At 56.5% G+C, this 22539-nt stretch overlaps 2 protein-coding genes across 3 annotated transcripts in view; one reads left to right on the top strand and one right to left on the bottom strand.

The window, feature by feature from the left end:
• CTNS (cystinosin, lysosomal cystine transporter) overlaps positions 1–17941 on the top strand; it is a 23581-nt gene extending 5640 nt beyond the window's left edge. Inside the window, exons 4-13 of the mRNA XM_012448360.3 lie at positions 3456–3534; positions 4821–4905; positions 10196–10299; positions 10419–10550; positions 11295–11394; positions 11483–11602; positions 12801–12971; positions 14649–14766; positions 14981–15095; positions 15355–17941. Coding sequence (XP_012303783.2) covers positions 3456–3534; positions 4821–4905; positions 10196–10299; positions 10419–10550; positions 11295–11394; positions 11483–11602; positions 12801–12971; positions 14649–14766; positions 14981–15095; positions 15355–15472 — 1142 coding nt within the window. The 3' untranslated portion in view covers positions 15473–17941. The remainder of the gene's footprint in view (positions 1–3455; positions 3535–4820; positions 4906–10195; positions 10300–10418; positions 10551–11294; positions 11395–11482; positions 11603–12800; positions 12972–14648; positions 14767–14980; positions 15096–15354) is intronic.
• On the bottom strand, positions 17942–22539 carry TAX1BP3 (Tax1 binding protein 3). 2 transcript variants are annotated; one of them, XM_012448362.2, is made up of 4 exons: positions 22435–22539; positions 19300–19419; positions 18752–18829; positions 17942–18449 (listed from the first exon to the last, which is right to left on the bottom strand). In XM_012448362.2, exons 1-4 carry the CDS (start codon positions 22471–22473, stop codon positions 18312–18314), a joined length of 375 nt encoding a protein of 124 aa, XP_012303785.1. In that variant the 5' UTR covers positions 22474–22539; the 3' UTR covers positions 17942–18311. The 2 variants fall into 2 exon arrangements, with proteins under 2 accessions (XP_012303785.1, XP_021526976.2); XM_021671301.2 differs by lacking the exon at positions 22435–22539 and adding an exon at positions 21479–21914.

The following is a 22539-nucleotide window of genomic DNA, read 5'->3' as shown; positions in this document are numbered from 1 at the left end:
GCCTGGGAGGTCGAGGCTGCAGTGAGCTATGATCACTCCAGGTCACCACTGGATTCCAGCCTGGGTAACAGAGCCAGACCCTGTCTCAAAAAAAAAAAAAAAAAACCAGATTCTCTTTAGGGGGAACTTAGGATGGTGTCATGACTCATTTTGTAATTCTGATACAATGTAAAGATTTCAGAGTTTCTGGGGCCAGCTTCCTAACTGCCTCCTACCTTGTAAGAATGCCCTGCAGTTGTCATGTGATGATAATAATGGCAACAATTATTTAGCATCTAGGCTGCGGAAAACATATTACCAGCAATCCTGCATCTTATCTTCACAGTGACTCTGAGATAGGGCTTGGTACTCTCCCCATTTTACAGATAAGGAAATGGAGGGTCAGAGAGGGTAAGTACCTTATCCATGGTCACACAGCTAGGAAGTGTCAGCCAGGATGGAACCGTGTGACTTTGGAGCCCAGTATCTCAGTTGCTGAGCACCTCAGTCTTCTGTGGTGCTAAAGAAGGGGGAAATGAACATTCTCTGATCTGGTTCTTAGAGAGTTCACAAACTCTTACTGTATTTTATTTTGTTGTTGAGACAGAGCCTCACTCTGTCTCCCAGGCTGGAGTGCAGTGGTGTGATCTTGGCTTACTGCAACCTCCACCTCCTGGGTTCAAGCGATTCTCCTGCCTCAGCCTCTGGGGTAGCTGGGATTGCAGGCGCCCAGCTAATTTTTCTGTATTTTTAGTAGAGACGGGGTTTTGCCATGTTGGCCAGTCTGGCCTCGAACTCCTGACCTCAGGTGATCCACCTACCTCAGCCTCCCAAAGTGCTGGGATTACAGGCGTTGGCCACTGCCCACAACCTCCTATTTTATAATGCAAAGATCGTAGGAGCTCTGTGGCCACGTGGATCTCCCGCTCACCTAGACCTCCACTACCTCCAGCAGAGCCCTCGAGATCCAGAGGTCTGGCTGGCTGCCTGGCATCCCTTTCAGTATCCCGTCCTGAGCAGTGGCTGGTTCTGGTCTTGCTCACCTGGCACGGTTCTCAGCTCTAGGCAGAACTGAACTGGCAGTACAGGAAGTCCTGCACCACCCCAGCTATGCAAGCCCCGAAGAAAGCCTCGGAATGACCTCAGAGCAGTGAGCCTGAAAAAGAAGGGTAGGGTTGCCACAGCGGCCTCCAGGCCCTGAGGCTCCACATAAAGAAGGGCCTGCCTTTTGCTCCTATAGCAGCTTGGCTTCCGCAAGGGCTGGAGGACATCCTGTTCTGAGGAACCCAGCCAGCCAAGAGAGGGCTGGAGATGGTGGCCTGTGGGAGTCTCCACCCAGGGACCTACAGGCTTGGGACAGAGCTTGCATCTGCATTCCCATGTGCTGAGTACGGAGAAGGCAGCTCTGAGTCTGAGAGGCTCGGTGTAGCAGAGCCTGGCCTGGGAGGGCAAGTTTCAGCCTGTGATCTCGGAGGAGATGGGGTTACAGAAGAGAAACTACCCAGTAGGAGTATTGAGGTGGAGAATCAGAGGTCAAACTGGGTAACTGGGTTTCCTTCTGGGCTGGGCACAGTGGCTCACGCCTGTAATCTCAGCACTTTGGGAGGCAGAGGCGGGCAGATCACCTGAGGTCAGGAGTTTGAGACCAGCCTGGTCAACATGGTGAAACCCTGTCTCTACTGAAAATACAAAAATTAGCCAGTGTGGTGCCGCATGCCTGTAATCCCAGCTACTGGGGAGGCTGAGACGGAGAATCGCTTGAACCCAGGAGGCGGAGGTTGCAGTGAGCAAAGATTGTGCCACTGCACTCCAACCTGGGCAACAGAACGAGACTCTGTCTTGGAAAAAAAGAAGTTTCCTTCCAACCCAAGCATGTAAAATTTCAGATCCCAACTCATCTGCCTTTGAGGGGTCTGAGTGAAGGGGTCTGGGTGGGCGACAGTTGGGCCTGCTGGCAGCCTCTGCCATGACAAGTATCCTCTTCATCACAGTCATGCGCCTGCTTCCCTGCTTGGCCTAGATCATGATCATGACCTCTAGGTTGTATGTAACCCTGAAGGCAGTCAGGTGGGGGAGGTGAGACTGGCAGGTGTGGTGTGGGGCCTCCAGCGTGCCTGGGAGCAGGGGCGGGGACAGGACTGCCCTAAGAATACAGGAAGCACAGAGAGGCTGACTCAGTCCTGCCACCAAGGTGCTCTGGGTGAGTTGGCCTTTTTTTAAGAAAATCTTTTTTAGGGATGAGGTCTCCCATGTTGCCCAGGCTGGTCTCCAACTCGGGCTCCCGTGATCCCTTGGTCTTCCAAACTGCTGGGTTTACAAGCATGAGCCACCATGCCCTGCCCCAGGATGGTTTTTTAAGACCCAGACCTGCTTCCCCCTCATCCGGGGGCTTGTTTGTCATCTTTATTCTGAGATAACACCTTAAAACCAAGAAGAAATCTGAGACTGAAACAGCTAGTCACCCTTCCGTCTCCAGCCCCCACACAGATAGCCTCAGGAAGGGACCAGAGCCGGGGAACTGGGCGAATCAGGGAGCCCAGAAGGTTCTTTAGAAACTCGTTAGCTGGGCCCATGTGTGTGTCTGAGCGTGCAGGAAAGGGGCTGGCCCGGTTCTTCAGGGCCATTTTGACATGAACAGAGGAGATCCTGTGCTTTCCATCTGAAGAGGTGGTTCAGGGCTGCCTTTTACATTCCAGATCGTGCGTGGATTCCTTTGTCGTGATTCTTGGGCTCCATGTTCTCTAACGATCTCTGGGTAACTCAGCCGCAGACTCTCAGAGCCTGTCCTTGCAAGGGGAGGAGACGGCCCCGGCGTTTCCTCACACCTGGAATCCCAACACTTTGGGAGGCCAGAGAGGGAGGATCACTTGGGCACAGGAGTTTGACACCAGCCTGAGCGACATACTGAGACCCCATCTCTACAAAAGCAAATTTTTTTTTTTTTTGGGACGGAGTCTTACTGTTGCCCAGGCTGGAGTTTTTTTTTTTGGGGACGGAGTCTCACTCTGTTGCCCAGGCTGGAGTTGTTTTTTTTTTTTTTTTTTCGGGACGGAGTCTCACTCTGTTGCCCAGGCTGGAGGTTTTTTTTTTTTTTTCGGGACGGAGTCTCACTCTGTTGCCCAGGCTGGAGTTTTTTTTTTTTTTTTTCAGGACAGAGTCTCATTCTGTTGCCCAGGGTGGAGTTTTTTTTTTTTTTTCAGGACGGAGTCTCACTCTGTTGCCCAGGCTAGAGTTTTTTTTTTGGGGGGGGGACGGAGTCCCACTCTGTTGCCCAGGCTGGAGTGCCTCTCCCTCTGTCTCTGGCAGCAGGTGGAGATAGAACGTCACCAGGGCCCGTGTTTGCCGGCCCATCACAGAATAGGGCTCGTCAGGGGATCAGCGCTCAGGAGTTCAGATATAGGGGCTTTCGGCCCAGTGTCCTGTTGTGGCCTGAGCTCTGACCCGGCGCCTCATGTCATTGATTTGGGTCCTTCCAGAGTCAACCGTCAGCCTCACCGTTCCTCCCGTTGTAAAACTGGAAAATGGCAGCTCAACCAACGTCAGCGTCGCCCTGTGGTAAGTTCCCAGGCCTGGCGCTGAGCTCAGCCCTGCTCAGACCCCGCAGCTGGGTCAGGGTTGACCCCGGCTCAGTCTGTTCAGATTTCAGATGCGCTGCTCTTGCCTCTTACCTGTAAGACAAGCCATAGAGAAAGGGATAGTGGCAGCCCTGGGCCGCAGAGTGGGATCGCAAAGGCTGACCCCACCCTGAATCCTCACTTCCCCTGGGAGGAGAAGGGAGGGGTGCTTCTCCCAGAGACGTGGGTCCTTTCCCTGCGTGGGAAGAGTCCTGCGTGACCAGCAGTTCATGCCAGACTTCAAAGCGATTCTAAGACTAAATATTTGAAGAGATTCCTGAAGGTCAAGGGGCAGAGGGCTGAGCTGCTGGACGGCGCTTGTGAGGTTGCTCTCTGAAGCAGACGTGGCTGTGTCAGGTGACGCCGCTCACACTGGGCCTGGCGTGGGAGTCTCACGCGCTGCTTTCTGCTGGCTCAGGCACAAGCATCGTGACCTAGGCTGGTCGGCACCAAAAGGCTGCCTCTGCCTTCTCTGCTCTCAGTTGCTTTGCCCTGTCCTTGCCTCCCAGCCCTGAGGATTCCCTGATGAAGACCTAGAGTCCTGTCCTCTCTCTACGCCTCTCCCGCTTCCTTGCCTCTCCTGCCAGGTTTGACCTGAAACCAAACCCCTAACCAGCCTGCCCTTCCCACCCCTACCTCCTCCTGTCTCTGCACCTCCTCCCCTGCAAATGTCACAAGTCACCCTCTTACCACAACTCTCCAGGCCCCTCGAGAGGCCTCTCCCGCTGTCTTCCAAATTAACTCCAAGCTCTTCACCCCAGAGCCGGGGCCCAGGAGGGGCTCCCAGCCTTCTGCAGTCAGATGCCTGTCCCAGCTTTCCAGGCATGCACTGCCCCCTCCTCACGCCTTGCCTCAGCCCTCTCCTCCTCCAGTCTAATGCTGGCCCTCACACAAGGCCCTGCTCAGAGCCCACACCCTCTGGGAAGCCTTTCCCACCGGAGCAGGGAGCCACAGTCCTGGGCCTCCAGAGGCTTCATTTGTCATTACACCCCGTTTGCTTTCTTCCCTGTTCTCACCCTACCCTGAAGGGACGGACATCTGGTCTCCTGGTTAAGACAGGAAAGCCTACGGAGCAGGATTTCCACCCGGCTACCCCTCGGGTGGAGCACGTAGCATTTCCTAAACCTGATTGCGTGAGATTGGAAGGCCAGATGTGAAATCCAGAGGGTTGGTTGAGCTCTCCCTGCCTCCGCTTCTCAGCAGTAATTAGACTCTTGTCCTCCACAGGCCACCATTAAATGCAACCCTGGTGATCACTTTTGAAATCACATTTCGTTCCAAAAATATTACTATCCTTGAGCTCCCCGATGAAGTAAGTAACCAATCTTAACTGATGGGTAGGGAAATGCTAGGTAACAAAACACATTTTAGTTAAGAGCTGGTGGAAATAGGTCTCCTAGGCGGTCCCTGTTCCATCATCCCCGGAAATCTGTAATTTTGGCTTTGTTGGTCTCTTTGGGGATAAGGATTGTATGCCATCCGTTGGAATTAAGAAGGTGATAGTGACAGTTCTGGAAATGTAAAAGTTCTTCATGATTTTTCGCTGGGTACGGTGACTCACGCCTGTAATCCCAGCACTTTGGGAGGCCGAGGCAGGCAGATCACCTGAGGTCAGAAGTTCAAGACAAGCCTGGTCAACATGATGATGAAACTCCATCTCTACTAAATTAAATACAAAAATTAGCTGGGCATGGTGGTGCACACCTGTTATCCCAGCTACTCAGGAGGCTGAGGCAGGAGGATCACTTGAACCCAGGATGTAGAGATTGCAGTGAGCCGAGATAGCCCCACTGCCCTCCAGCCTGGGCGACAGAGTCAAACTCCATCTCAAAACAAAAAAGAAAAGAAAAAGAAAAGTCCTTACGATTTTCTATGGCCTGGCTACTCAAAGGGCATTTGAGAACCAGCAGCATGGGGCTTACTTAAAAACGCAGCACCTCAGGCCTGTCTCAAACCTACTGACTCAAAGTCAGTACCCTAGCAAGACCCCCAGATGGTTTGAGTCCACATTAAGGTTTGTGAAACCCCATTCTGAGACACCACTGGTTGGGTGTCGATTCCAAAACCCAGTGCCCGAGGTCGTGTGGTCTAATAGTGGTAGTGTTACGCATGTATCTGTTTGTGTGTACCCTGCTTCCACCTTACAGAGAGTTTGAGCCAGTTGCTATTCAATTGGATAAAAAGCATCCATAGGGGAGGTGGTAAATAAGGGTTTAAAAACCAAGATGAATGCAAGTCAGTCAGGATGCATAACTTCTGGAGAGCTATTGTACAATGTGGCGATACAGTTAATGATCGTGCATCATTGCATACCTGAAAATTGCCAAGAGATGAGATCCTAAATGTTCCCACCGCAGCTGGGTGCAGTGGCTTGCACCTGTGGTCCTAGCTACTCCTGTTCTCACCACAAAAAAAAAAAGTATATGAGATGATGCATATGTTAATTAGCTTGATTTAGTCATTTCACAATGTATGCATCTACCAAAGTATCACCTTGTGTACTGCAAATATACACATTTTTATTTGTCAGTTATACGTTAATAGAGCTGGTGGAGGAAGGAGGAGGAGGAGGATGCAGGGATGAGACTGATATCCATGAGGCATGTCATGACCACGTGGTGAGGCTCGGGGTGCTTGTAGAGATGGGCTGCAGATCAGCTCTGAGCCCCCCAGCAAGCATACAGGAATGAAACACGATCTGTCTCAAGCACGTGGGAATCTGTGATCTGAAAAATACAGCATCGCTTGCCGCAGTGATGTGCATCTGTAGTCCCAGCTACTTGGGAGGCTGAGGCAGGAGAATCGCTTGATCCCAGGAGTTCAAGGCTGCAGACAGCCATGATTATACCACTGCCCTCCAGCCTGGATGATGGAGCAAGAATCTGTCTCTAAAAAATGAAAAGTAAAAATAAAATGCTGTATTTTTATACAGCATTGCTGAGAGCAGAGTCTCGGAGCATCCAGCCATAGGGACCCTACATGAGAGGGAGGTCTCCCCCCAACCATGAACACCTCGTTAGACAGCGCCGTTCCCCACAGCTCCCCTCTTGCACGGGGTGTGAGGCCAGCGTGCAGAGCCAGTGGGTTCTAACAGCGCAGCCCTTTGATAAAATTGAGATTAAATTCAGACTCTGGGAGAAACATGCTGATTGCTTCGTTTAGGGCCAGATATCTAAGTCAGAGTGTCATCTTTTTGTTTTTATGTATTCATGCTTTTTTGTTTTTTGGAGTTTTGTTTTTTTTAGTACAGTGGCATGATCTCGGCTCACTGCAACCTTCACCTCCTGGATTCAAGCTGTTCTCCTGCCTCAGACTCCCGAGTAGCTGGAATTTTAGGCGCCCTCCATTAGGCCTAGGTAATTTTTGTATTTTCAGTAGAGACAAGGTTTTCCCATGTTGTCCAGGCTGGTCTCAATCTCCTGACCTCAGGTGATCTGCCTGCCTTGCCCTCCCAAAGTGCTGGGATCACAGGCGTGAGCCACCGCACTTGGCGGAAGTGTCGTCTTCTGAAGATCAGGTAAAGGCAAACATAATGTTAAGGAAAGGAAATCTGACACCAAAAAAGCCTGGACCATAGGAGTTCTTGAACATGAAGCACAAACAGATCCGGCAAATCCACAGTGTCAGTCAGGGCAGCAGTGACCCTCGGGGCCAGGAGAGGCCGGAGGGAGCAAGGGGGGCTTCTGAGGACTTGGGAATGTTTCATTTCTTCACCTGGGAGCTGGATGCATTCAGGCTGTAGACTTTTCATCAAGCTGTGATGTGTGTTTTTCTACCTATATGTCATAGTTCAGTTTTTTAAAAAGTCTTTAACAGTAAGAGGCCTGGCACGTGGCTCACATGTATTCCCAGCACTTTGGGAGGCTAAGGCAGGTGGATCATTTGAGGTCAGGAATTCAAGACCAGCCTGCCCAGCATGGTAAAATCTCATCTCTGCTAAAAATACAAAAATTAGCCAAGTGGTAGTGGTGCATGCCTGTAATCCCAGCTACTTGGGAGGCTGAGGCAGGAGAATCACTGGCGCCCGGGAGGCGGAGGTTGCAGTGAGCCAAGATCGTGTCATTGCACTGCAGCCTGGGTAACAAGAGCGAAACTGCATCTCAAAAAAAAAAAAAAAGACAATGTCTACGGTCATCCGTGGCACATAGGAAGCACTCAGTGAAAGGCAGCGATTATCATTTCATTCTGTCTTATATCAGTCAGTCTACTGATTTTCTCCCTGCCTAGTTCCAGAATGGATTCAGTGGCCACTTAACAGATGGGCAAGCAAGATTGCAAGGAGTATCCGTTAAAAATAAGAAAAAGTGAGTGACAGGAAAATTACAGAGCCAAGAGTGGCACATGTCGTGAAGACATAGCTTGCAGGACATGGACCGTACGTTGGACTCCAGGCTTTGCAGCAGCCGCCGCACCATTTCACTTGTTCTGCTGAAGCCTCTGATTTCCTTGCTAAGAACAAGGAGGCAGTCCTTCAGAGGTCCTCGTTAGGAAGCCGCTGCGGGGTGCGGCAGAGTGCCTGTAGTCCCAGCTCCTCAGGAGGCTGAGGCGGGAGGATCGTTCAGGCCCAGGAGTTGGAGTGATCAGTGAGCTATGGCCATACCACTGCACTCCAGCCTGAGCTACAGAGCAAGACCCTGACTCTTAAGCTGAAGCTGGCTGGTCTGAAGGTAGTGAGTTACCTCAACTGATTGTTGACAGTCAGTTACAGATCAAACTCCTTGTTCTACTCTTTCCCCGCTTCTCACTGCTGCACTTGGCTAGTTTTTAGAGAGAAAAAAAAGCAGCCACTGGAATCTAATGAGCCAGATCCTCACGGTAATATGGGTGGAGTGTTTATCCAGGGAGCACAGGAGCTGGGGACCAGGGGAGACAGTGTGCTTCAGTAAGGATATCATCCTGCTCTCCACCACTCCAGGAGGATTTAAGAGCCTCAGGAAGGGCTCAGTGCAGTGGCTCACACCTGTAACCCAGCACTTAGGGAGGCCAAGGTAGGTGGATCACTTAAGGTCAGGAGTTTGAGACCAGCCTGACCAACATGGTGAAACCCTGTCTCTGCTAAAAATACAAAAATTATCCAGGCGTGGTGGCGCATGCCTGTAATCCCAGCTACTCAGGAGGCTGAGGCAGAAAAACTGCTTGAACCCAGGAGGCTGAGGCAGAAAAACTGCTTGAACCCAGGAGGCAGAGGTTGTGGTGAGCTGAGATCGTGCCACTGCACTCCAGCCTGAGTGACAAGAGTGAAACTCATCTCAGAAAAAAAAAGTCTCAGGAGGAGTGCTTGGGAGATCGGATGTTGCAGGCAGGCCCCTGGGTGCGTTTTCTGGAAGCAGAGCATTTGCTAAATGTTGGGTAGCAGCAGGGTGAAAACGCCCTCCGTGCCGAGTGTCTCGTGTGTGCCCCGCTTCTGCTTGCTCACTTGGCAGCCAGGCTGGGCACAGGGCAGATGAGCTTTTATGGACACTGAGGAGACTCGTGGCGGTGAAGTAGAAGTGATCGTATTGTGTAGCGCAGTGGCCCAGCTTGCTGCGTGCCAGGGTCTATGCTGTCGCCTTTCCGGACATCCTGTTATCCATGGAAGCCCTGAAAGGTAGACACTTTTTTTGTTTTTTTTGAAACGGAGTTTCGCTCTTGTTGCCCAGGCTGGAGTACAATGGCGCGATCTCAGCTCACCACAACCTCCACCTCCCAGGCTCAAGCGATTCTCCTGCCTCAGCCTCCCAAGTGGCAGGGATTACAGGCATGTGCCACCATGCCCGGCTAATTTTGTGTTTTTAGTAGAGACAGGGTTTCACCATATTGGTGAAACTCCTGACCTCAGGTGATCCACCCGCCTCAGCCTCCCAAAGTGCTGGGATTACTGGCATGAGGCACCACACCCAGCCAAGGTAGACAGTTTTGTTAACTCGTTTTACAGATGAGCAACCTGAGATGAGAGCTTGAATAACTTGTGGGAGGTAACGTGCTCAGTGAGAGGACAAGAGCCATTCCTCCTTTCCTCAGAGATAAGCCAGAGGAGGGCATGAGGACAAATCCACACCTTTGCTCAGAAAGTCTCACCGAGGCCAGGCGAGGTGGCTCACGTGCAGCACTTTGGGAGGCCAAGGTGGGCAGATCACCTGAGGTCAGGAGTTTGAGACCAGCCTGGCCAACACACTGGAAGCCCATCTGTACTAAAAATATAAAAATTAGCTGAGCATGGTGGCACACACCTGTAATCCCAGCTACTCGGGACTTGGAAGGCTGAGGCGGGAGATGAACCCGGAGGCGGAGGTTGCAGTAAGCCAAGATGTCGCCCTTGCACTCCAGCCTGGGTGACGGAGGAGACAACTCTATCTCACCAAAAAAAAAAAAAAAGTCTCGGCCAGGTGTGGTGGCTCACACCTGTAATCCCAGCTCTTTGAAAGACTGAGGCGGGTAGATCACTTGAGCCCAGGAGTTCAAAACCAACCTGGGCAACACAGTGAACAGGGAGTTCGAGGGGCAGGAAGGTGGGGCTGTGGGTGATGCGCCCCTTCATTCCCTGGCGTGTAGCATGGAGCTAGACGCCAGCAGGGCCCTCTGCAACTGTACATGGCATCGGATTGAACCTGTCTTCCTAACAGGTTGTGGTGCCTCCCGGAGTGACAAATTCCTCTTTTCAAGTGACATCCCAAAATGTTGGACAAGTTACAATTTATCTGCATGGAAATCACTCCAATCAGACCGGGTAGGCTGGCCTGAGCGCGTGCGGGCCTCACATGACAAGAATCGGGCCATGCTGGGCGTGTGGGAGTTTCCTTCGGAAGCCCAGCCTCGGCTCATCCGGGTCCCCAAACCCCTTTCCAGCCCGCGGATACGCTTCCTGGTGATCCGCAGCAGCGCCGTCAGCATCATCAACCAGGTGATTGGCTGGATCTACTTTGTGGCCTGGTCCATCTCCTTCTATCCTCAGGTGGTCATGAATTGGAGGCGGAAAAGGTAACCCACTGGGCCTGTGTGCAGGCTGTTGTGGCACCTCTGGGAGCAGGGCGTTCCAGCAAGGCTGGGATGGTGCAGCCTCAGACACACCCTCTGCCCTTCCGTCTGCTTGCCCTTTCCGGAAAACTCTCCTGATGGGAAAGCTCAGAGAGCCTGGGCGGGACTCCAGCGCTGGGCTTTTCATCTGTTGCCTCTCATCCCCTCCCTGTGAAAGCAACAAAACGGGGCTCCTTAGTCTAGTGGAGACTGGCCATGGGAGGGGGAAGTCCTCCCTGAGTCTGCTCTGCCCGGGCCCATCTGGCCCCGGAGGACTGCAGTGTCAAGTCCTGTGTACTCAGCCTTGGAGACAAAGTGGTCCCACCTTGACTTGCATCCACGTGCAGTGAGGACACAAGCTGTCCTGCCGTCACCTGGGCCACGTGGGCCTCCTGGGGGGTGGAAGCAGAGAGCCAGGAGGGGGATGCTTTCTTCAGCAGGCCTCCCAACTTCCCTCTGGAGCCAGGACTTGAGGAGCAGAGAGATCTTAGCATGGGAGGAAGGGAGGGAGGAGGGAAGTGGCACTCGAGAGCAGGGATTGGGTGGCATCCATGGTGGTAGCAGGAGGAACCTAAGAATAGGGCTGCGCATGAGAAGGGCCGAGCCCTCCTTCCCCGTGGCCCGGGAGCCTGTCCCTCTCATTCCCTGCAGTGGCGCCATCCTCACCCTGCCCTGCCATGCCCCTTCCCACCCTCCACCCCTCCGCAGCGTCGTCGGGCTGAGCTTTGACTTCGTGGCCCTGAACCTGACGGGCTTCGTGGCCTACAGCGTGTTCAACATCAGCCTCCTCTGGGTGCCCTACGTCAAGGTATGGCCTCACCTGCCCCACAGCCCTGCCTCTGCGGCGTGGCAGCCCGGCGCCCCTCACCACCCAGCTTCCCCCACCCGCTAAACAGGAGCAGTTTCTCCTCAAATACCCCAATGGAGTGAATCCCGTCAACAGCAACGACGTCTTCTTCAGCCTGCACGCCGTGGTCCTCACTCTGATCGTCATCGTGCAGTGCTGCCTGTATGAGGTGAGTCCAGGCCTGGCCCCCACAGGCTGCCCGGCCAATGCCCGCCACCCACCTGACCTTTGACACAAGACGTGGCAGACCCTGGGAAGGGAAGGGTGTGCATTCATTCTGCCAGGGCCCGCGTGGGCATAGTACACACCTGAGTCCAGGCCCTCAGAGTCCCCGAGTCTGGGGTGAGGGACTCAGGGAGAAGCAGTGATCGGACTCAGGCCAAGAGCCATGCACAGAGAAGCAGACAGCTCATGGAGGAGGCAAGGCCCTGATCCCCACCAGGGAGTGGGGAGGAGGGCAGAGAGCGGAGGAAGACGCTTGCCAAGCCCTCCAAGGATGAGTGAGGTTCCCACAGAGGAGGGGGCGGGGCCAGGGTGAGCTCCTATAGGGGTCCAGTCATGGTGGCCAGGGGGCATTTGAGAGGAACCCTGAGCAGGTGGGTGCAGCTGGGCTTCAGGGTGCCAGGAAGGGCAGGTCCTGCCTGGTCAGGAGGGCCCTGAGTGCAGCCGGAGGGACCTGCGCTCAGCCTGGCTGCTGGAGGCCGTGGGTGTCAGCAGGGCAGGGCCGCGCCAGGGCTGGGTTGGGAGACCGCTGCTGGGACAGCTTTGCTTTCACTTCTGAGGGAGTTCACACTGGACGGCCAGCCGGGGGCTGTCTGGTCCCACCTGTGTGAACCTTCCAGGCTTTCTTAGCTTTTAGCATGAAGTGAGAGTGAAGGAACGCTGTGGGGCCATGTTGAGGGAACGGCAAGGCTGGGGGACAGATTCCTCAGATCCTCGGGCTGTCCCTGGCTCAGGGAACAAGGCAGTGCCTGGCCGGGAGAGGCACCGGGCCTCAGAGGTCAGAGCCCTCGTCTCCACCGCCCTCCTCCCCCAAGCGAGTGGAGGGGCACCCAGTTCTGCCAGGTGGGAACAAAGCAGAACAAAGCAGATGGGAGCGTGAGAGCCCAGTGGCCTGAGCGGAGACCCCGGCGATAAGAAGGGGTGGTTGGTGTGGGGATATGACCCTGTCCAGGTGTTGATGCTTTCTGTGACCGAGATGTTCCCCCACCATGACCCCAGTGCAGGCCCCCCTCACAGGGGCTGCTTCAAGGCCAGGGTCCAGCCTCTGTGCCCCTCTCTAAGCCCGCCCTATCCGGAGCCATCCCTGCTCAGCACCGGCGTCCTCTGTGCGGGTCTGCATCTCTGCCCTCTCCTCTTGCCCCCAGCGTGGAGGCCAGCGCGTGTCCTGGCCCGCCATCGGCTTCCTGGTGCTGGCGTGGCTCTTTGCTTTCGTCACCATGATCGTGGCTGCGGTGGGGGTGACCACGTGGCTGCAGTTTCTCTTCTGCTTCTCCTACATCAAGCTCGCGGTCACGCTGGTCAAGTATTTTCCACAGGTACTTCCGGGGCCCGGTTCACATGGCCGGCGCGGGAGGGGTGAGAGGTACGCGGTCCGGACCCTGCTCCTGTGCGCCAGCTCCTGCCAGAGCTAGGAGACAGGACGGAAAGCCACAGGGAGTCGGGGAACCCAGCAGGAGCGGGGCATGGGGAAGCCAGCCTGCTGCTCTCCCTCTGGCTGGAGTCACATGAGGTCTTTAGGGGAGACTCCCAGGACCCCATGCTCCCCTGAGCATCAGACGTTGTGAATGTGGTTCCCCTTCCCACACCCCAGTCTTTCCTGATGCTTTTGGCTCTGCCCCCACCACTGCCTCCATTTCTACAGCAAGGGCAGCTCGAGGGGCCACAGTGGAGACTGGAGAGGTGAGGTGGGAGGAGGGAGCCCCCCTGCACAGAGCTCCACCCCTCCTAGTTCAGGCGTCCTCTGCAGACCCGGGGACTTGGGGCCAGCACAGCTGGGACAGCGTCGGGCTGCAGTTGTGGCACCTGGGGATGCAGAGCCTCATTTAACTCACCCCATTCCCAGAGGGAGGAGCCCCGTTCCATGTCCCCAGCCCTGGGAGCCTCGTGTTTTCTGCCTTGGGAGGGACAGGGTTCTGAGGGGGAGGCAGGGCTGCGCTCAGGGCAAGCAGGACTGAGTTCTGTGGACAAGGAGGTGGCGGCATTCCGGGCCGGGCAGCCTGCACAGAGGCGGGGGCCGGACCCTGCGGGGTAGTGAGGGGACGGGCTGCTGGAACAGTACTGAGGGTGTTGAATCCAGGAGGCCAGGGCCAGGTCCCTGGAGCTGGGGAGGGCTTCCGAGGAGGGGACGGTTTGGGGAAGTGGGGCTCAGTCCCTGAGGGTGGGAAGGCTTCGGGCCAAGAAGCTGGGGAGGCAGGTCCCTGGGTTGGAGGCATTTGGAATTGTTGGAATTGTCCGGGACTGGAGGGGCAGCAGCAGGTACAGAAGAGGGTGAGCCAGTACACAGACGGGGACCCAGTGGAGGCTGACTGGGAGGCCAAGACCTGCCTCACGGAGGAAGGGAAGGTCGCAGCAGTCAGAGGACCCACAGGGCGCTGCCGCGTGGCTGGGGGAAGGAAAGGTGGCAGCACAGGACACACAGGGTGCTGTGGCATGGGAGGATGTGGGGTACAGGCAGTCAGACTGGGGTGCATCCCCCACAGACCCACCACCCAGACCCAGGAAGCCCCGGCCAAGCCTGCGGTGGGAGTTAACCCACTCTACAGATGGGGAAACTAAGGCTAGAAGTACTCGCTCACCCCAGGTAGCAAGCTCCGGTGACGGAGCTGGGCTTCCAAACCAGCAGTCCGGCTCCCCACCCAGTCCCTAGGCACAGCATGTCACTGGAGGTGAGAAGAGTCATAGCTGCCAGGAGACTAACCTTGTCCCCAGGGATGGGGAGGAGCCGGGAAGGCGGCATCTGGCCTGCCTCCGCTGGAGTTGTCGGCGGGCGGGGGCTTTGCTTGCTGTACATGCAGATGAGGCCCCTGCCCCCAGGACCACCCAAACTGTTCTTGGCCAAGGCCTGTCATAGCCCAAAGGTCACTGTGTTCCCTGGAGCCATGGCTCAAGTGGGAGAAGTGAGAAGTGCTCTTGTTTGGAGGGACAGTCACGAGGTGCAGGAGGCAGCCGCCCCCTCACCGCTCTCCGTCCGTCTGTCTGTCCGTCTGGCCCAGGCCTACATGAACTTTCACTACAAAAGCACCGAGGGCTGGAGCATCGGCAACGTGCTGCTGGACTTCACCGGGGGCAGCTTCAGCCTCCTGCAGATGTTTCTGCAGTCCTACAACAACGGTGAGTCAGCCGCGGTGCCCCCGGGGCCCTCCGCCAGCCTCCACCCCCGCCTGGGATCCAAGCCCAGCTGCCCCCATGGACAGAACCACTAGGGGCCTTTGTAGCTGGTGGATTTGTGGTTTTTCCTGGGACTCCCACCTCCCACCACCCGCATGCTCCAGCTGCCTCCCGAGCCACCAGCCTAACCCCAGCTTCCATCCCCGGCTGCTCGCAGACCAGTGGACGCTGATCTTCGGAGACCCAACCAAGTTTGGACTCGGCCTCTTCTCCATTTTCTTCGACATCATCTTCTTCATCCAGCATTTCTGTTTGTACAGAAAGAGACCGGGGTACGACCAGCTCGACTAGCGCCCAGGGACCCAGTGTACACAGCCCCAGGCCTCGTGCCCGGTGGGGAAGGCCCCACGCGGCGAAGGCTGGAGAAGTGGCTGGGCCCTGGCACTCAGGGCCGGCTCAGTGCGTGGACGGAGGGAGTGCGCTGCTCCTCGGGGCCGAAGGCCTTTCGGCAGCCTGCCCTTGCCCGGCGGGCCTCCCCAGCCAGGCACGCTGCGCCTTCGTCTTGATGCCGCCATCTCTCTTTTCTTTAAGGCTCCAGGCAGCGCACACAGGCTCTGGCAGCCATCTCAGGCAGGACTGGGCAATGAGCTTGCAGCCGAAGGCCTTGCCCCAAACTACCAGCGTGTCTGGGAGCAGCTTGAAGGGCTGACCTTGCAGCCGGGAGCGCCAAGGGCACTTTGCTGCCACCGCTGTGTTCCCAGAGACCAAGCAGCCAGGCGCCGTGGCCAGCAGACTCAGAGGTGCTGGTGGAGGGGCTCAGACTTCGGGTTAGGACTCTGGGCTTGGACGTGGGGTTCTTCCTCCAAAGGCCACTTTCCTGACGCACTCTTTCTACATAACTGAGCGCCACGACTGCAGTAACAGTTGGCCTTACCCAGAGCATTGCTGAGCCCTGAGGTGTCCACCAGATCGGTTCTGGATTGGACTCACGCCCAGCAGATTAGCATACTAACTCCCTTCAGTTTTTGGAGGGACGTTTGAAGTGGCTTACGCTCTTCTGCCCTCTCTCCTACCTCCATCTTCCAGTCAGATGAGCCCCATCCGAGCACACCCAGCTGCTCCTTACCCAGCATCTGGGGTACAGGACACACCTCTCTCCTGCTACCGGTCTGTGCCTTAGAGGTCTGTTAGGCCTGCCAAAGAGCGACCAGCTCCCCTGGAGGGAGGCCAGACCCCCTTCTCGCTTTCCCCAGACCCCTACCTGAGGCTCACCAATTTCTGGCCTGTTCAGGAGCCTCAGAGAAGTATTTGTACTTGAGACCACCTTACACAATCCGTATGGCCCAACCCTCATCTCACACCCTCTTCCCTCCACCCGAAGCTGTCGTCCCTTCTGTGGCGGAGGGGAGGGTCCCAGGACGTGCCTTATACATGACTCGAGTTTCAGTCCACTGAGTTTTATTCTACAAGATCAGCGCGAGGGGCCTGTATCTTGAATTAAAACCTGACTCCTGTTCCTTTCTGCACTCTGAGTGTTTGCTATACAGAAGGCAGGTGTGTTGGCCTTCGGAGCCAAGTGCCCTTGCTCCCCTCACGTAAAGAAGCGCATAAGGTTGTGGAGTTCGCTGACCCGAGGTGGCTGCGTGCTGACCCCACGCTGCACTGGGGAGCCCTCTTGGGTAGCGCCAAGACGCCCACCCGCCCGCCCAGGGCCAGGTAGGTCTCCCAGGTACCATGTGTTTCCATGACCAGGGCACGCCACTCATCTGGATGTGAGCGGGGCGGCTGAGGTCCTGAAGGGCATACCAGCACTGGGAGCTGGGGCGGAGGGGTCCCACTCCACATTCTTCCTCTCGTTCTAACAAACATCAAAGAATTTAAGGGCTGGTTTCTGCAGAGCAGAGACTTTGCCCAGACCAGGTCCACAAACCTGTTTCACTTGTGCCACCCAGTAAATGTGTTACTGGGTGCCATACTTTAATTTTAAAAATGAGAGATTTCAAATTACTGAGTTTTCCAGCCAGGCACGGTGGCTCACACCTGTTAATCCCAGCACTTCGGGAGGCCAAGGCAGGCAGATCACCTGACATCAGGAATTTGAGACCAGCCTGGCCAACACTGCAAAACCCCATCTCTACTAAAAATACAAAAATTAGCTGGGCATGGTGCTAGGCACTTGTAATCCCAGCTACTCTGTTGGCTGAGGCAGGAGAATTGCTTGAACTCGGGAGGTGGAGGTTGCAGTGAGCAGAGATCGCACCGTTGCACTCCAGCCTGGGTGACAAGAGCGAAACTCCATCTCAAAAAGAAAAAGAAGATGATTGACTTTTCTTTAAAATCTGATTTGGCCATGCTCGGTAGCTCAGAAGCGCTAACACCTTCCCAGAGCTGGTAGGCAGGTCGGCTGGGCTCTGGCTCACCCCCATCTGGCCCGATGATGGCCCCCAGGAACACGTGGGGTTGTGTTCCTCACCGTGATACACAGAGTGCCCTGAAGAGTCTTACAGGCAGGCGTTTCTGGGTTGCAAAAAGGAAGTTAGGAGCAAGTAGGGGCTTCGCAGTAACACCAAGAAAGCACATGCACCCCAGGGTCCCGCCACAGCTCCCACAGATGTGGCTCTGGGCAAGCGCAGGGCAGCTGCTATGGCCCCACCAGCTCCAGGCTTGCCAGGCAGGTAGGCCTGGGAGAGGTGAGTTTTGTCCCAGAACGGTGGGGGATGGGGCCATCCTTAAAACCACAGCTCTGGCCCCAGTATCCCACCCCCCAGATACCCCAGCCCATGCCTCAGCAAAGACCCTGTGAATTCCAGCACTGTTTATTGAGCACGCGATGTCAGGGAAGGCGGCAGTGGCCTCCACAGTAACGGAGTCAGGCTGCGCACTTGCAAGTTTCCAGACCGTGATCAGTAAGCTACATTCAAAAGCAGAACGGGCGTCGCCGAAGCGTAGGATAAAAACATTTTGTATCAAACTTGTGATTAAAAAAATACAAAAGTTAAACCCACAGGCAAAGACGAAAATGGCAATCCTGAGAGCTGCCCTGAAATGTCAGCTAAATCCTGTAAGAAGGTGAACCCTGGGGAGGCCAGCACCCCTGGGGGAGTGGGAGTGAGCAAACCTTCATAGCGCCTCTGGCGGGATGTGTGGCCAGTGCTCCGATGGGCAGACGCACTGTGGGGCAGAGCTGAGCCCTGCAGCCCGGACAAAGTGGGAAAAAGGCCTGCTCCCCCCACCCCCCGAAGAATTTCCCAGCTTTGGCAGCTCCCAAGAGGAGGTGGTTCCCACTCGCCCGCCCACTGCCGTGGCCGGGCAGCAGGGTCGGGCCTGAGCCTGTGGTCACAGCAGACCAGCTACCACTCAACTTCAGGCGTGTCCAGGGAAGAAAGCTGGTCCCAGAGGCCCCAGGCCAGGGATGGGCCTCTGGGATCAGCTGCTGCCCTTCTGAGCTGAGGCCCAGCGCTCAGCAGAAGCCAGGATGGGGACCGAGTGTGGAAGTGGTGTTACTGTTCAAAGAGGCAGCAGGCGTGAGTCACGGGCGGTGGCGGCTGCTAGGACAGCATGGACTGCTGCACAGCCTTCTGCAGGGACTGCCGTGTCACCAGCAGGCGCACCACCTCCTCCGAGCGCTTGGTGAGCCGCTTCCGGGCCTGGTCGTGTGTGACCATGGTCATGTCCCAGCCGTTCACCTGGCCCAAGGAGAGAACACAGGCCCCCCTCAGCTCCCTGCCCTTGGGGCTCTGAAAGCAGATGGCTTGGGGGGGCCCAGGTCATTCAAGCAGGCCCCCCAGCCTAACATCCCAGCGCTGGTGGACGCCAAGCACTGTGGCTGAGACACACACAGGAGAGAAAGCCAGCGTTCTTTAGGGCACGCCAGCCTGGGTTCCCAGTCAGCTGCGGTGAGTCTTTCCTGGCTGGGAGGCCGGGGCAGCTCCCCACACCCACATGCTTCAGACCTGCCGGCCCAGACCTCCTTTGGAACACCTGTTACCTGCATGATCTTGTCTCCAATCTGCAGCCCAGCGATTTCAGCAGGGCCTCCTTCGGACACCCGTGTGACATAAATGCCCTGGAACAAGGCAGCCCAAGTCACTATGCTGGCTTCTGCTCTGTGGGTAAGGGGCCAGGTCTGGTGACCGCAGGGCTGGCCCCTTACCCACAGAGCAGAAGGCAACATAGCACACTCCCAGCCGTCACTCCGTGCCTGCACCCAGCCTCTCCCAGCACACACGATCAGTGAGGACTGTTCCGAGACAGCCAGGGCAGAGTGTGGCTGCCCCACCACGCACCAGTGCTGCTCATGGCCGCCTCCTGCCCCTCCGGGGCTCTGTCTGGGCAGCCCGTCCTTACCCCTACCCGTCCTTATTCCCACCAGGTCACTTCTGATGCCTTCTCAGAGAACATGGTTTGAGAGATGAGGTCTGCTCCTTCCATGCAGACCCAGGAAGCAGAGACCCACCATCTCAGGACCCCACACTCATCTCAGGCTCCACATCGGGGTGCCCCATGGAGCAGTCCCAGGACCCCACACCCCCTCACCTTGTCCGTCTTGTCTTCCGAGAAGGGATTCTGGGAAGGATCCTGGTCAATTCCGCCTCCAATGCTGAAGCCCAGGATTAAGTTCTCACCTTGACGCAGCTTGTGAATTTCAACTCTTTGCTGGCAAAGAAAAAAGCAAGTTGAGGGAGGTGGGTGGAGAATGAGGCTGCTGTGTGTCCCCGGCAGCAGCCTCAGCACCATGCCAAGGGGGTGGGGCCCAGGCCCCTGCAGGAATCCAGCCGCTCGCCAGCCTGGGAGGCTGAGGAGCTGGCACTCAGAACTTGGCCACATCGACCCACCCACGCAACCCGCTGTCCGCAGCCTGTTCCCACTTCTCCTGTGAGTCCCAGGCACTAGTCTTGGTCAACATGTGCTCTAAGCCCCTCCTGGCCCAAGGGTCAGGGTGCTATGGCTTCTGTGAGTGGGAGGCCCATCTCCCAGGAGGTGCTCTGGAAAAGCAGAGACCAAACTTGCATAGGAGAGAAAGGGCTTGCCGGCCACAGGGAGGAGAGCGCAGGCTTCAAGGTGCTGTGGATTCGTGTTGGTGAAACGAAGGTACAGCATAGGACACAGAACTAGGCGTCGAGATGAGGCTGCAACTATAAGACTGGGGCCACATCCTGTCCTGGAAGGGGAGTAGGGGCGTCTCCCTAAGCCCCGGGCCCTGCTCTTGTGCAGTGCAGAGTGTTCTAGGACACTCCCACCATGCTCTGGGGCTGTGGTCCCCAACTGTGCCAGGTTCCTTTCAAAGCCCTTGGCAAGCACCCTCCAGTCAGCAGATGCTGGGAGCCAGACCAGATCACTCCAAAAGTTGAGAGTTTTAACAGGAAGGAGAAAAGAAAAGAAAGATGATGAACTAGAGCAGACCTAAAGAGCTTTCCCAAAGAGGGGGTTCTTTGTAGCCTGAGGGAGTGAGGAGTAGCCTGACCTTGATCCTGAACCCACTGGAGTTCTCAGGAATTGAGTAGGGCACGGCATGGTCAGCTCTGCTGCTAGAATGACCACTCAGGTGGTCGGTAGAGGAATGGACATCTCACAAAAGCAGGATGCAGAGGCCAGGGGACACTGAGCTACCTGAAAATAGAGATCTACAGCCTTGGGGAGCACTCATGCAGGGGAGGAGTCCAGAGGAGCGCCCAGACACCTCGCCTGGCTGAACACACATCACCCAGATGGGGACCCAGGAAGAGGAGGAGCAGGTCGAGTTGGAGTACCAGGAGCTGTGGGGCAGGCGTTCAGAAGGCAGATGCATCTATGGAGCCAGAGTTCAGGGTAGAGTCCTAAATGGCTTTAATATTCTCAAAATTCTACATGGGAGACTGGGGAGTAAGCCTGCCTAACCCCACCCCCAATTCAAGACTCGAGGAAGAGGCCAGGCCACACACACCACATCAGGCACGTTCCTGGTGTTACTAGAATCGGGGGGCATGGGCCTACAGTTTGGGGAAGGCCGTGAGACCAATCATGGCATGAAGGAGGGGGACAGGCAGCATGATCCCTGAGGCCCACTGGGCCTGCGTCCTCATGCCCAAAACAGCTCCTCCAGGCCTGCTCCATCCACGTGGTCAGAAGGGTACAGGCCCTTGGGTTGGGGGACAGGGCTGTCACTGATTTGCTGGGGGAGGTCACACACAAGGTGGCTTGCTCGGCCCCTCACCTGCCCCTGCCCCCCTTCTAGCTAAAGAGCAAACCTGGTGCCTTCTCTCTGGGGCAGCTAGGGACCTAGAAAAGCCAGAGTCAGTGGGCGGGGTGCCTCACGCCTGTAATCCCAGCACTTTGGGAGGCCGAGGCGGGCGGATGCCTTGAGGTCAGGAGTTTTGAGACAATCCTGTCCAACATGGGATCATCTCTACTAAAAATACAAAAATTAACCAGGCATGGTGGTGCGTGCCTGTAACCCCTACCACTAGGGAGGCTGAGGCAGGAGAATTGCTTGAACCCGGGAGGCAGAGGCTGCAGTGAACCAAGATCATGCCACTGTGCTCCAGCCTGGGTGACAGAATGTCAAAAAAAAAAAAAAAAAAAAAGCTCCAGGCTGGTGCGGGGCTGCAGGAAAGGTAAAGCTTAGGACAGCTGTCAGCTGGTCTGGCAATGCTTCCTCCGGGCCTGGGCCTGAGCGGGTGCTGCAGGCTCAGCCTCACGCGCCACCTTTATCAGTGACTTCTCTGCCTCCACCCACCTGACTGATGGACACAGCCATCTGAGAGTACACAGCAGGTCCCCACGGCTCCAGGGCGGGGACTTTCACTTGACCCATTGCCCACTGGGCGGACATTTCTTCCCGTTCTCCAACGCTCTCGGGAGGTGGGCAGGAGACCTGAGTCTTTCTTGACGTCGTCTTTTCTGGCTGAGCACCATCAGACAGACTTCTCTGGGTCTCCCCACCTCTGCCATAGGGTTGGCCTCCAGGCCCCGTCCCGCCTTGACACAGGCGTCTGAGTCTAATGTCCCAGCCTCCCTCCCTCTCTCTGCCTAATCTAATAGCACCCAGCACCTAAAACAAGCCAGAGGGTGGCCAGGGGCCTAGGCTAGCCCTAGAGGGTCTCAGGTCTCTAGTGCCAGAAAGAAGGCCTGGACTTTTTTTGCCTCAAGGGCTGGAGATCCAAGAAAAGTTCGAAGAGAAAACGCTCAGCCCAGCTGTGTGAGCGCCCACCCTGGGCCGGGCAGCAAGGCTGGACAGAAAGGGGGAAGGGGCTGCCACGGCAGGCTCGGGACAGCCCCACCCCCAGATCGCCCTCCGGGCGGCGGCGCAGGCTGCAACGGAGGAAGCATTTCCTCATTCCAGAGGCTGCGACTCATGGACGTCGGGATCGGCGCCCGCCCCCCGCAGCTGCCCGGCTGGGGACACGGAGGCCCGGGAAGGGGGCGCTTTCCCAGGCTCCGTGGCCCTCCCCGCCCCGCGCGCGCCGTCTGGGCTCTGTTCAGGGTCTAGGGAGGCTCTTGGGTCCCGGCCGTCCCTGTTCCGTGGCTGGGGCAGCTGCGTCCCGCTCCGGCAAGGCGAGGACCCGAGCCCCTGCCGCCGGTTCGCAGGAGCCCCGGGTTCGATGCTTTGTCAACCTGCTTGGGGTGTCAGTTTCCCACTCTGCGAGGTGGGGTAGGGCCAAGACGAGGAGGAGCCCGCGCAAGCGCACTCACCACCACGGCGGTGACCGGCTGGCCCGGGACGTAGGACATCTCGACCCCGCTCTGGTCGCCCAGCCCCGCTCGGAGAAGCCGGCAGCAGAGTCCCTGCGGCCGCGC

The sequence above is a fragment of the Aotus nancymaae genome, unplaced genomic scaffold, assembly GCF_030222135.1.
Source record: "Aotus nancymaae isolate 86718 unplaced genomic scaffold, 86718_ANA_hifiasm-v0.15.2.pri h1tg000018l, whole genome shotgun sequence".
In the NCBI taxonomy this organism is placed as follows: Eukaryota; Metazoa; Chordata; class Mammalia; order Primates; family Aotidae; genus Aotus; species Aotus nancymaae.
Note: the sequence above shows the minus strand (reverse complement) of the source record. Positions and strands in the feature narration are given on the sequence as shown.